The sequence below is a fragment of the Talpa europaea genome, assembly GCF_964194135.1.
Source record: "Talpa europaea genome assembly, chromosome: 7".
Taxonomy (NCBI): Eukaryota; Metazoa; Chordata; class Mammalia; order Eulipotyphla; family Talpidae; genus Talpa; species Talpa europaea.
In genome coordinates, this window is record NC_140074.1 from 118,286,714 (window position 1) to 118,301,053 (window position 14,340).

The 14,340-nt window shown below is 54.4% G+C and overlaps 1 protein-coding gene across 1 annotated transcript in view; it reads right to left on the reverse strand.

The window, feature by feature from the left end:
• Nucleotides 1-14,340, reverse strand: part of PLXDC1 (plexin domain containing 1) — a gene marked incomplete at both ends in the record, with an annotated part of 54,339 nt that overhangs the window by 22,558 nt on the left and 17,441 nt on the right. Inside the window, 5 exons of the mRNA XM_084237050.1 lie at nucleotides 3,728-3,827; nucleotides 4,720-4,838; nucleotides 5,426-5,548; nucleotides 6,174-6,243; nucleotides 6,516-6,659. Coding sequence (XP_084093176.1) covers nucleotides 3,728-3,827; nucleotides 4,720-4,838; nucleotides 5,426-5,548; nucleotides 6,174-6,243; nucleotides 6,516-6,659 — 556 coding nt within the window. The remainder of the gene's footprint in view (nucleotides 1-3,727; nucleotides 3,828-4,719; nucleotides 4,839-5,425; nucleotides 5,549-6,173; nucleotides 6,244-6,515; nucleotides 6,660-14,340) is intronic.

The window sequence follows — 14,340 nt, forward strand, 5'->3', positions numbered from 1 at the left end:
TTTCCAAAAACAGATTTGGGTTTTAGTTTTCCCTTTCACAGCTGTGTGACCACAGCAAGTCACTCCATCCCTCTGAGCCTCTGCGTCCTCATTTTGAAAGGGACATATGTACAGATTTCATTACAAGGCTGGGGGGACGATCCACTGAGAACTGTAAAGCTCGGCATGGCAGGCAGCCCAGGCCCCTATGTTCCATGGTGGGGGCTGCATTAGTGACTAGCTAACAGCAGCAGAACATGACATCGCTGGGGAGATGGCACTAAGACTAGGTTACAAACCCCCTGGGCTTCTATCTTGCTCCCCAATGCTGCTGCCTTGCCTGCCTGCTCTGATGGAAGCCAGCTGTCAGGTTGTGAGCTATGGGGGGCAGGGGAGTATGGCAAGAGGTGGCCCTTGCAGAGCTACTTGCTACATAGAGCATTGGAGTGGGGGGTTAGGGAGGGACAGGTGGGTGGTGGGGCTTACACAGAGGGCTCAGACCAGCATCTATTTGCTGACAATTGGAAGCATTTAGTATTTTAACTGATACAGTCATAGTGGGGCAGACAGGCTGACCCTCAGCCCTGGATCCACTCTGGCAGGTCTGAACTGGGTCTTTGAGGATAACGTGATATCCACAGGGCCTTGCAGCACAGAGCAAGGGAAGCCACACATTTGCCCTGAAGGAGGAGCTTTCTGCAGCATGCCTGAGTGTAAGTTCAAAGACTGAGCCACACAGCAAAGACAATAGTCCTCTGGCTAAAAACAGTCCCCAGTGTAGCGGCAACATAACAAAAGGCACTAAAATACAAGGAACAGGCAGAAAAGCTGAGGTGTGTTTGATAAAGGGAAGGAGGGAGGGAGGCTAATATGGGGTGGCTGCCATGTGCCAGGCTCCATGCAGGGGCTTCTAGCAGGCCCTAGGGGGACTAGACAAGGGGGCTCCGGGGTGGGGATGTGGCGTGTCTAGCAATGGCTACATTCCGTGATCCCAAGACAGTGTTGAAGGAAGAGATGGGGCAGAGGGCACTGGGCTCTGAAAAGGAAGGAGGGACGGGAAGGTGAGGTTGGGTCTGTTTCCTCCCTCCTGCAGCAGGCCGGGCCTGGGTGCCACCACCAGCCCACTGGCCCGTGGGCAGCTCACGGGCAGGGAGGACCTGGGGCCGATTTCTCATGGGCGGCTCAGTGGTGGGTGTTTTGCCTTTAGGCCCACTAGAGTCATTTCTTCCCAATCATTCCATCCCATGGGTCAGGAACCAGTCTAGTTATACTGAGGACTAAGGCCCAAGGAGAAGCAGCAAAGGCTTGACCAAAAAACCCACCAAAAAACCCACAACATCCTTTATAGGTGTATAAGGGCACTGGTTGAATGAAGCCAGCCTCTAGGCAGGGGACTCTCACAAGGTCATTTAAAAGAGTGAGATATGGGCTGAAGTGGCCGGTGGGCAGGACAGACTGTCCAAGGACAGAACAGCGATGGTCAGCTCGTGCCGTGGGTTAAGTGTGTGCACGAATATCTATATAAAGGCTCAGCTCTACAAATAACCTGGCAGCCTGGGTTGCCTCCAGGAAGGGGAATGGGAGACAGGGGGGCAGGGACAGAAGAGAAATCTGTCAATACATCCTGTATCATTTGAATTTTAAAACCAGCTACACTCATTTGTGAAAAAACAATCATTTTACAAATGAGGATAAGAAGAGCACTAGTATATAGTAGGACAGTCATTGATGTTGACAGCAGAAACCTCAGAGGTGATGGGTGAACAAGTGAAGTCTGGGAAACTGCCACTAGAGCCTGTGACTTCTGCTATCAGCCACAAAAGCCACTTCATAGTCTTTTTTTTTTTTAATAGAGGCATGTTTTATTTTATTTGTTTGTTTGTTTGTTTGTTTGTTTTGTTTATACATGCACTGGGTACAGTCAGAAGCGCGGGAGGGTGAGAGAATTCACCAGAGCCAGAGCGGGGAGTAGAGCAGGCAGAAGGACCGAAGGACACTGCTGAGGGGAGCAGCGGGCGGCAGGAGAGGTCTGCGCGCCATGTGGGACCCTCCTCTGGTGGTCGGGGAGCAGCCGGGGATCGAACCGGCGCCGCAGAGGCTGCGGGCAGCTTCGCAACCCAGCGCTCAACCGCTGCGCCACCTGGGAGGCCCACAAAAGCCACTTCAAAGTGCTGTGGTCGGGCCTCCCTGGTGGCACAAGGGGTTAAGACACAACCTATGAAGCTGTCTGCAGCCACTGCAGCACAAGTTCGATCCCTGGCCAGGGAGCTACCCACATGGCTCAGCAGACCTCTCCTGTCTCACCCGCTGCTCCCCTCAGCAGTGTATTTCAGTCAATCTGCCTGTTCTGTTCCCTGCTCTGTCTCTGGTGAATCCTCTCTCACACACACACCCCCGCCCCCGCCCCGCACCTCTGGCCAGTATACATAAATAAATAAATCGCTAAAAACGACAACAACAACAAAGTGCTGTGGTGGTGCATGGGACAGATGACACGCCAGCACAGGACACCCCCAGCTCCTATTTCAGGACTGTTTGCGACAGCACCATGTGTCCTGCTGGTAATAAAACACAGAGCTGCATGCCAAAGGCTAGCATGGTGAGGCACTGTGATGTAGGATTCCCTGAAAACCCGGTGTGCCCAGCACTTCCTGGACTGGTACATCCACCCTCCCATAACTGCAAGGGGCAGACACCACGCACATCCTTAGCTACAGATAAAGAAACAAACGTAAGTGACTTGCAAGGTCCAAATTCCACCAGGCTTCCAGCTCCAGGGCGGAGCCCCAACTCTGTGCTGCTACCTTGCACGTAGAAGGTGCTGGAGAAAGGCCTGTAACTGAGCCCTGGTCCTTGCCACAGGCTTCTTTAGGGACAGAGGTGCTGCTCAGATGATGAACCCCTCCATGTCCTCCTCATCATGGGGTCTCAGCAGCACCAGGAATTGAACTCACCCCAGAAACATAAGGAAAGATGCTTGCCCTGGAAATGCCTGACTTTCCAGAAGGGTGATCTCTGTTCCTCGATAGGCGAGCACCTGAGTGACTTCCAAGCACGTTCTCCCATGCAGCTCAGCACAGCTGGAGACTGTCCCCAGGTGCATCAAGCACATATAGGGTAGAGAAGAGTGGACAGGGGCCCTTCAGGTGACATGGCAGGATTTTTGCACCCAGTGGAAGAAGTCAGGTCCAAAGTTCCCGGCCAAGGGTCTAGGAGCAGTGGACGGCACACCTGCAGCCCCCAGGAGAGTGAATCCAGTACAGCCCTCGAGGGGATGAGCAGGTGGTTGGAAGCAGGAGAGGAAGAGCCCTAAGTTATCTGAACTAGAGAACCTGGGAGGAAGAGGCAACCCTCCAGGCACTCCCCCACTTTAGAGCCAAGGCAACCGAGGCTATAGAGAAACTGAGGTTTGTCAGAGCAGCTGTGATGCTCCTTCTATGGCCGGGGCAGGGAGGGAGGGGGGATGTCTGTGATTGTGCCTGGAAGGGCTCAAAACCCTAATTTGGTGTCTTCAGAGGTTTTCTAAATGGCAGGGGTACCGAACATAAGGGCCCTGCCTTATGCCAGAGCAGTGAATCCCACTAGAGATTATATTGGTGGAAACAGTCCCTCTACTTTAAAGGAGAAAAATTGCAACTCACTATGCCCCACTCAACCCCCACTGCCCACTCCCAGCCACTGCCGTCCCCGCCCAGCCCAGGCCAGTCCGAGCTGAGTTGAGGACTCTGCTGGGTTGCTGGGGACTCACCGGGCACGTCCGGGGATGGATTGAGAATCATAAAGGCGTCTGACAGGCCTGATTTCACAGGGTGCTGGGAGGAGCTGATTTCCAGGACGGACATAGGGATCTGTAGCAGGGGAGAAGAGGCTCCATCTGCACCCCAACATTCTTGGGCCAGCCTAGAAAGCCCTGGGAGCCCCAGACCCGTTTGTCTTCCCAGTGTCCCCTCTTGGAGGAATCCAAGACACCTCACACCCATAGACCCCCATCCGAATTCTAAGCCTTCCCCACACACATACACTTCTCTCCTTCCTAACGGATGGCACCACCACGCAGGCCGGAAAACTAGGAGCTACCTTGGTGCCTCCCTTTCCTTCTCCAACGCCTGATATTTAGTCTGCGAACTAGCTCTCCAATCTGTCCAATTCTCTCCCACCACCCTGCCCCAAGCTGGCAACACCTCTCTCCTAAATATTCTCTCAGATGCCCTCTGAACCTCCAACAATCTGTTCCCCACTCAGACACCACAGTGGCCTTCTTCAAAGGGACATCTGGTTCTTCTCCTGCCCTGTCTCATCCCTCACTCTCTCCCCCATGATGCTGCCTTCCTTAGTGCTTTTCGCACTGGCCTTGCACTCTTGTGTCACGTGACCTTTGCACACATGCTTTTCTCTCCCTTGGAACACACTTTGCACCCCACTCTTTGCTTTATTAACTCCTCCGCACCCTGCAGATCTCAACTCTTGCCCTCAGGGAAGACTTCCCTGACCCTGCTCAGGTAGAGAGCCCCGGGGCCCAGACACCTCCCCTGAGGAGCACGTGTCACAGCAGTGATTCTGCCTTTGTCCCTGCAACTGCTGTCTGTCTGCCCACGCAGACTCAGGCTCCCCGGCGCAGCCACGCCACTAACTGCAGTATCCCCGCACCAAGCCCATGCCTGGCACATTGCAGCTTCTCTGCAGATATTTGTTGGATGAAGGACTCCAAGACCAGTCATCTCTACATCAGGGCTCACTCACCTCTTTATAGCCGAATACAATGCGGCCATCACGGTGCAGAGCTGCCTGGAAGGTGAAGCTGCCCCTGTTCTCCCGGCCTTGGAGATAGACGTGGTCCCACTGAACAACAAAGACCGTCCCTAGGGAGAAGAGCGGAGCCCTGGCTGCACAGGCTGTTCGTGCATGACCCTCACTGTAGGCAGGCCGCAGGTTGGGTCCCTTGGGGTGATGGGGCAAATCTGGCGGGAGGCAGGAGCTGGCAGCCCACAGACAGCTAGAGAGGAACCCAAAGGCCCACTTCAGCCCACCATTCCCACAAGAGACTAGCTTTGGCATCTCCTAATCAGGCACCACCACCCCTTTCTCTCCCATCCTGACCCCTTGAAATAGAAAGGAAGAGAGATAGCTGTTCTTTTGGGTGGGGAGCTTAGGGGGAGGGGAAGAGGGGTATTCAAGGCACAACCAGTTGAGAGTGAAAGCAAGAAGGGCCCCTCTTATTTATTTCACCTTTACTGAAAGCCAAACATTTCATTCTGTTAGTGCATCAGATCCTGCTGGTTATGGGCATTTTGTCCCCATCTTATAGATGAGGGAACCAAATACAAAAATGGTGGGGCAGCTGCCTCACTGTGTGACTGAGCAAGTCCTTGCCCTCTCTGGGCCTTTTGTTACTCTAAAGGGGATGGACCACAGGAGCCTGGAGCTGGATGACTTATTCTGGCCTCACCATTGTCAAAGTAGGCAACTGTGGAGTTGTCGGAGTAGCCGGGGTTGAAGTTGGCCATCAGAGGGGCCACGTACTGAGTAGCTGTAAGCATCCGATGGATCACGTCCCCCATGAAGATGAAGCCTGGGGTGGGGAGAAGTGCAGAGGAATCACCAGAGGTAGACCAGCAGGGTGGCTGCCTTGGGTTAGGTCCCCAAGTTGGAAGGGGCAGTGCAGATGGTGTTGGGCGAAAAACCTCAAACCTCTGTCCCCGTCCCCACCTGCTGGGCTCTGAGTCCAGGGTATATAGGCAGAGGGTCCCAGACCACAGAAGCTTCTCCCTGCCCCTCCAGGTGGGCACAATATCCCACCTCTCTTTGTACCCGGGAAAATGCACGGGAATCAAAAATGGACCCCTCGTGTCACCAGGGACCCTGGTCCCAGCACTCAGGCTCTTAGCAGTCTCCGCGTCCCTTTTATCCACAGACTCAGAAACACAGGGCCACAGGGATTGCCCACGCTGGCCTAAGTTGTCCCAGAAGGACACACACACACACACACACACACACACACACACACACGTCAGCCAATGTGAGGGAGGTGGTCCAACATACCCCCTGACTTCCCTCCTGAATGTGGGGTCCCAAGAGTCAAATATGGGTCCCTCCCAGTCCATCTATACAACCCTATCACCCGTGAGCCTCCCCACATAGGTCCTCCAAGTTCTAGCTGAGATCTCCAAATCTCAGCCCCGCTGACAAGGCCTTACCTCCGGTTGCTATGGTGATCTGCCGCAGAGGATGCCCGTAGAAAGGGAAATCAAAGGACAAGACCACTCTCTGCAGGAAACAGAGAGTCAGCATGGCAGAACTGCAGGCCAAGGGGCTGAGCACCCACACTACCCCACACCTGCCTGGACAAGGTTTGGGGCAAGCATGTCCAAGACAGGCCCTCAGGACCACAGCCCCACTCTGGCAAAACCCCCAGACCCCCTAGAGGGCACCTCCCAGATCACAGACCTTAGGTTACAGTCGTGCCCACTGACCACCTGAGATAGCTGGTCCCCAGCCTCCCGGCCCAGGGCAGTGCTGCTGGGGACCAGGGCACTCACCGAAGCCTGCCGGTGAGTGTTGGAGAGGATTCTGTGGACCTTCACATGGCTCCGGTTGGCCTCGGCCACATCCACCCACAGTTCCCGGCTTCGGGGCTCACTGGGGCCGTACAGGCGGGACACATAGTAGCTGTGGTTGTCCTCCTGCCACCACCCAAGACAGAGTCCATAGGAAGCATAAGGAGTCGGGCATGCCAGGAACCTCCCTGCCCCCCCTCCCACCCCAGGCTTCTGACTACAAGAAGTAAGGCATGGCCTTCCCAGGGTGCTCGCTGGACCTGTGACCCAGAGGGCTGGTTGATACCTGGAGCTACTGGGTTCCTCTTGGCCCCAGACAGCTCTGCACTTGGCACCTAGTCATACCCCAGTCAAATCCCAGCCAAATCCACACCTGCTATACCCAAGCTCAGCCCTGCCATTCCCAGACAGCCAGGAGGTTTCCCTGCAGCCCAAGTTCCCAAGGAGTCCACCCATGGCAGAGCTCAAGGGGCACAAGGGAGAAACAGACAGGGTACTGTTCATAGGGAGCTCCAGACTTGGGGTGGGGGGTGGGGGCGGAGAGACACAGTCCCTACCCAGGGGAGTGTCCTACATAATTTCCAGAAGAAAAAGACTGCCAGTAGAAGTCATTCTAAAGGAGGAGGCAGATCCTTAACCTGGGGGGGGGGGGGGGCGGCAGGAGTCTGATGGAGGAGGGACTGACGCAAGCAGCACGCAGGGACACAGTCGCCCCTCCTCGCCTCTTGGCTAAGATCAAGTGTAGCATCTGTTCTTATCAGCTTAGTATCTGCTGCATCCTCTAAGGGCGATAGAGCAGGGAGGTGGAGAATAGGAGCTTGCTCTATCCACCCCACACATCGACCTGAAGCAGAGAGAGAACACCAGGCCCATGAGACAGTGACTAGAGAGCTGGGGAAGGGAGAGGAGCAGATGAGTCTCCTCGGGTGCATATCTAAACTCTACTGAGTGCCCAGGGGGGATAAAATAAAGAACAAGCAGAACACAAAGAGCAGGGAGTTAATTCTCTGAAACCTCTCCTGCAGAAGAGCACTTAGGGTGCAGATTTAAAGGAGGCCATGGAAACAGGTGGCACAAGGGTGGAAGAACCTGGGGAACAGACGATGTCTTAGCATTTATGCTCACCCAGGAGTGCCAGTGCAGGCCCAAAGAAGGCAGAGCAGGGGGCAGGTTCACTGCTGCAGAGATGGGGTTACTGACCCATGAGGAGCCCTGGGCATCGTGGCCATTAATCAGGCTGTCCAATGGCAGTGGCTGCAGACACAGCAGCGTGGGCCATGTTCTCCCTGCCAACCTGCCAGCTGCCTGGCCAGCCCTTGCCCTGGGCCCAGCATGCTCAGAGGCATGCGTGCTCTCCACACCCACCGAGAGGCAGACTGCTTTTCTGACAAGTGACACACTCGGGGGACCTGGTGGGGGGCAGGGCTAGGAAGGATGAGCAGAACACTGCAGGGAGGGCGGGTGCAGACTTCCCTCATTCTCCCCTCCAGGCCAGGGGCTGCCCACCTCCCACCCAAGCTCAGCCGGGAAGTCAAGCAAATCTAAAACATGTGAGGCCCCGTCACTCTGTTCCTGAGCCATCTGGGGCTCCCACTGCCCTCAAGCCAAAACCCAAACCTCAGCCTGGCATGTGAGGGCCCATCATGTGAGGGCCTAGCATGAGCCAGCCCTGCCTCTCTCTGGCTTCACTTTTCTCTCCTGTGTTCCCCTGTGCACCCCACCCCCCACCAGACCAGGCTTCCCTGACAATCTCAGGCCACCAGCGAGCACTCATGCCTTTGCAAAGGCTGTTCCTCTGGCCTGAAATGACCTTCCTTGTCCTCACCCCAGGCAGATCCCTGCTCCTCCGATGCTCAGCTCAAACGTCACCTTCTTGTTGACCTCCCCCTACGTGCCCAGTGAAGACCGCCACCTCTTGCAAATGACCCCCACCATCCATGGGTCCTTGAGGGGTGACCCAGGTTCACTATTTGTGAGAATCCCATGGGCCCACCTTGTCACATTTCTGGTTTTACTCGTGAAGCCACCCTGTGGCTGGGGAAAGTACCCACACCAAGGACACTCCCGTCCACTGCCGCAGCCACCTGCCCTGGGGCCCAGAGGAGGAAATGCCGATGCCCAGCTCGGCTGCAGCCACAGAGCAACCATGTTTATGCCCAGAGCTCAGTTTCCCTCGGGGAAGCAGTTCCTTCAGCTTCTGCTTCACCCCACGCCCCAGAAAATCGGATGGCAAGTCCCCTCCTGACCCCCATCTCTCTTATCTCCACCCTTCTCTACTGGGGCCCCCCACCTTGACCAAAACAACAAAAACCAAAAACAACCCCCAAAATCACCTTCCAAGAAACAAAGCTCTGTGGGCACTGACCCAGGCGAAGGGACGTGCACAAACTCCCTGGAAGAAGAGCCCCCCTCTCCGCCCCCCCACACCCCCCGCCCACTCCCGGGATTCACAGGGCCAGTGGCTTTTATGCCACTTCAAAGCAGAAAAACTAGGAGCCCTGGACAGGCCTCAACTCCAAAGCCCTTTAGGTCCCTCTGTGACCAACAGCCCCTGCCCTGCTCGCCTTTCCCTCCCCTCCGCCCCTGTTCAAATAAACAAGTGGTTTATTAAGAGACAACAGTTAGCCTGAAATTTTGCCTGAAGGAAGGAAACTGAGTTGAAATGCCATTCAGTCATCATTTAAAAGCCTGCTCCTCGCACCCCATCTCACCGGCCTGCCCAAACCATGAGCCCCTGACATGCAGGCATCCGGGTGTTTGAATCCTCACCACCTCACTGCTTGAGTTTTGCTGAGGTGAGAGATAGCGGGGAGACCCTTCCTTTTACCCTTTTATAAGAGAAGAAGGAAACTGTGCCTCACACTAGGTTGAAATTTTGGAAATAAGCCTGCCTCCCTGGGCTGTCTGTGGCCCAGGAATTTTTTATGATCTGTGGGTGAGGGGAAAACGAGGGCACAACAGAGCAAAACCACTGGGTAGTACTTTGTGTGCAAGCACTGAGCTGGCCAAAGCAGGTTGACTGTGCCCCACAAAAAGGGACCCTAATTCCTAGTCCTAACTCCTAGCATGTGTGTATGTGACCGTATTTGGAAGTACAGTAAGTCCCCAGTGTGATAAGTTCTTGGAAATTGCAATTTTAAGCAAAATGATGTATAACAAAACCAATTTTGTCACTGGTTAATTGATATAAACAAGAGTTAAGTCCCCGTGGCAGATTTCTGATCACAAAAACATCATCAAACCTCTGAACGTAGATCCAAAACACTTCAAATATTAAACAATCATTCACATTCATTTGTTTTCAACTCATATTCCGGTCACGGGCGGTCGGCGCAAGGTGCGACCCAGCCCTGGACAGGATGTGCTGCCATCGCAAGGCACACTCACACCCACTTGGGCCAGGACAAGAGACATAGCCGTGAATCCAACTTGCACACTTTCTGATGCAGAAGGAAAGCAGAGGACCTGGAGAAAACCCAGGCAGACACTGGGAGAAGTGTCAGCTCCACACACAGGCCGGCTGGGGCTGGGAGTCTGTGGTCTTGGTGAATGAACGACTCATCAACTTTATCAGGAAGCAATGGTGAGTGAGATGACCACGTTATCCCAGGACTGTTGTAGAGTCTTGGCCAGAGTTACTGAGTTAAGATCATACTGGGTTGTGGGGGCTCTAACTCCAGTGATAGGTGATGTTTCAGAGGAAAGCTGAGGGAGATTTGGGTACAGAGACAGAGGGGACACAGGGAATGAGGCTGTGCGATGACAGAGGCAGAAGCTGGAGTGAACAAACTCCACACACCACACCAAGGGTTGCCAGGAGCCACCAGAAGCTGGGAACATGCACGGGAGGATTCATCTCTGGAGCCTTTGGAGGGATTATGAGTCCTTTTTTTTTTTTAAGATTTATTTATTTATTTATACAAGCACTGGGTACAGTCAGAAGTGCAGGAGGGTGAGAGAATTCGCCAGAACCAGAGCGGGGAGCAGAGCAGGCAGAAGGACCGAGGTACACTGCTGAGGAAAGCAGCGGGCGGCAGGAGAGGTCTGCGCGCCATGTGGGACCCTCGCCTGGTGGCCGGGGATCGAACCAGCGCTGCAGAGGCTGCGGGCAGCTTTGCAATGCAGCGCTCAACCACTGCGCCACCGGGGAGGCCCTGCTGTGTCCTTTTTTTAAACTCATGGGATAATCACTTTTATATTTTGACCCAGGCAGGCAGGCAGGTAGTTAGGCAGGATGGATGCAGGGATGCATGGATGGATGGATGGATGGCAGGGGGAAGGAGGGAGGGAAGAGAAAGGAAGGAGGGAAGGAAGGAAGGAAGGAAAGGAAGGAAGGAAGGAAGGAAGGAAGGAAGGAAGGAAGGAAGGAAGGAAGGAAGGAAGGAAGGAAGGAAGGAAGGAAGGAAGGAAGGAAGGAAGAAAGAAAGGAAGGAAGAAAAGAAGGGAGGAAGGGAGGGAGGGAGGGAGGGAGGGAGGGAGGGAGGGAGGGAGGAAGGGTAGACATGAATGAAAAGCATATCCAATTTCACAGCACTTGTACTATGAATACAATGTTCTTTCTTGAATCACTCAGTTCTTTTTTTTTTTTAAGATTTATTTATGCATACAAGAGCTGGGTTGCAGGCCAGAGACATGGGGGGTGACAGGGTTCACCAGAGACAGAGTGGGGAACAGAACAGGCAGACTGACTGAAATACACTGCTGAGGGGAGCAGCAGGCGAGTCAGGAGAGGTCTGTCTTGCCATGTGGGTTTCTCCCTGGCTGGCCAGAGATTGAAATTATGCTGCAGAGGCTGCGGTTTGCTTCACAGGTTGCATCTTCACTGGTTGCACCACCAGGGACGCCCCACTCAGTTCCTCTTTATGAGAAAGTTCCTCTCTCTGGGGCAGAGAGTATGAGCATCTTTCACCGAGATCCTGAAAGTGGGCAAAAGGCATAAAAGCTTCGGGTTTCCCAAGAAAGTGGGCCCACCACAAGGAGCCAATCCACATGCCAGAGGCCCCTCGTGGAGTAAGGCCGATCTCACTCCTTGGCACAAGCCTTCAGGTGTCTTTGCTGGGCTGGCCACCAAGTGTGCTTTCCTCCTGAGCCAGCGAGGGCATTGATCTTTCTCACTGAGGTGGTCCCACCCCCACGAGTGTAAGCCCGGCTGGCTGGTCGACCTCAGGAACCGCCAGGCTGAGTCTAGCTCCAGGTCTGGGTCTGGCTAGTCAATCAACCAAGGACTTGGAGCCTCGAGGCCTGAAGACCAGGTCCGCGTCCAAATTGAGACTGAGACCCAAGACCAGATCCTGCCCCCCTGACTCCTCTATCAGACTTCTAGCCTCTAAAACTGTGAGAAATAAACTTATGCTCTGTTAAGCCACTAGGTTTGTGATCATTGCCATGGAAGCTTTAAAAACAAATCACTTCCCCACAGATGTGTGCCACTGTGGCCCAAGTGAGGAATCCCTGAATTGTTTTCCTCTTGCACGTCACCACCCTGCTTAGAACATTCTGCGGCTCCCCAACTGTGTATAGAATCAAGACCACACTCCTCACTTATCATGACCAACAAGGCCCGGAGGGCCAGATGCTGGACACTGCCCATCCCTCCCTCCCTCTTCTTTACTGACAAAACTCATTTTGTAGCAAAGGGTAACATAGCCAGCTAAAAAATCTCACCCCCTGGATGCCTTAAGGGTTACCATGTGACAAAGGCTGACTAATGAGATAAATTGAAGGTTCTAGTGGAGTCTTTTGAAAGAGATGAAGCTGAACCACTTGTCTCTCTTGCCTTTGTCCTTGTCTCCTTCCTGCCTGGAAGCAAAAGATGGTTGGGATTTTAGCAGCCATCTTGTGAGAGTAAAGACAAGAGCCACATCCTTAAGGTGGTGGAAGGGTGAGCTACACAGGACTTGGGCTCTGATGATGTGCTGGAGGGGCTCCTGTTGTGTCCTCAGATTCAGCCCTCTGTTACACGAAAGCACAGACCTGCCTGCTGCGTGGTCACCCGGCCCCTGTGCCATCTCCTTCTGCCCCGCTCTGTGCACACCAGTCCTGCTGGGCGTCTCTCAGTTCCTGACATCACCAAGTGCCTGTCTGCCTCAGGGTCTTGGTACCTCCGGTGCCTCAGAAACTGACTCCTTCTCATCCTTCAGGCTCCGGCTCAGAGGTCACTTCCTCAGGAGAGCAATACCACTATCACCCTCTCGGCACCACCCTCTCAACACACTGTGCCTTGTGGCCATTTACTTGGCTTTTAGACTTGTTGTCTCCACACCTGCCTTTCCTATAAGCCCACACATCCTCCCAGGTAAGGTCAGCCTTCATCTAAGGGTGGGAGCTCAGAATATGTGCGCTGTGGAGGGACCTGCTGATGAGTGAGTGACCACAAAGCATAGCCAGTCAAAGGCCTGCCTGTCCTTTGTTTTTTGCTACTGTTAGAGGAACAGGGCTGGGTTCTGCTGCCTGTTGCTACCAAAAGCCAATAAAGAGAGACAGGAATTGAATCGATAAGCACTTTTATTTGTCAGATCGCTGCCTGTTGATCTGCGAGCACGGCAGGCACAGCATCGAGAGGCCGTGTGCCCTCTCATCCCGGCTGGCCTTGCTACGATGAGCTACGCAGACAGCCATGAGCAAACAGCACATCAGAACAGCGTTGCAGTTGATGTTTCTGGTATTTTGTCACCTTCAGCCCCCAGACCTTGTTATCCGTTTCCCAGTAATCTTGACGCTGGTACACCTGGGCGTCAATGTCTGGCACCCCTTGGGCGTCACTGGGGAAGGATTCTCAGTTTAAAGCAAGAGTTTTAGTTTAAAGCAAACAGACTGTTAGCCGTGTGCTGTGTGCGCAGCCTATGCTCTGCGTGATGTCGGATTCCCATACCAGCTGTGGCGCCCTTGCCTCCCCCAGGCCCCATCAAAGCACCACACGTGCTGGTTACCCACAAAAGCGTGTCAGCAGCAGGTGGCGGACAGGTATTCTCAGGTTTGGTGGGAGTCACTGAATACAGAGCCCACCCAGGGAACCCAAGCAGGCCAATATTCAAGCGCCTGCTGGGCGGCCTGCAGAGGGGTCTGGCTGCCATCACCTGCTTCCTGGGATGCGCATGGTGGGAACTTTTGCCAAACCTCCAAGCACTAGAAAGGCAGGCCCTGGTCAGAGGCCACACTCTGCAGCTGGGAACCCAGACAGGTGCTGACCTGTCTCCTGCTGCCTCAACCAAGAGAGAAGTTGGGGGAGACTGGGGGCACGTGCCGCCGGCCATTGCTTCAAGTCCCCTGTGCCCATAAGCACACACGTGCCCCAGCCAGCGCTGCTCCGCCACACAGCCGGGCCTGTGCAGTGGGGTCCTTGCGCAGAATCTCGTCTCCCTTAGATTCCTGAGGAGCACTCCAGGGGTACCTCTTAACTGACGCCAAGTTGTCATCTATGTTGACTTGAAGAGAATCAGAAATCAAAGGACCTGCAGCCTGCAACCAACTCCGAAGCAGAGAGACATTCTCCACTTAGCAGATCCCAGGGAAAGGGAGGCCTTCATGCCCATAATCCCTGCCCAGGCAGGCGGGCAAGGCTGAGACTCTGCTTCAGGCCTCAAAATGCAAGTGTGGCAGCCTACCAGAGCAGGGCTCCTCAGGAGGCAGCCCCTTGCAGAATGTGCAAGCCCCACAACCACCTCTCCCACAAATGGTGACTGAGCATCCCCAGGATGCCAAGTTGGAGCTGCATCTCTTCAGAGTCCTGGCCTGGGGAGGTTCTGTGGTTATGGTGCTGCCAAACTGCAGCCTAGAGAGGAGGGTACTTGGAGTTGGGTCACTCGTG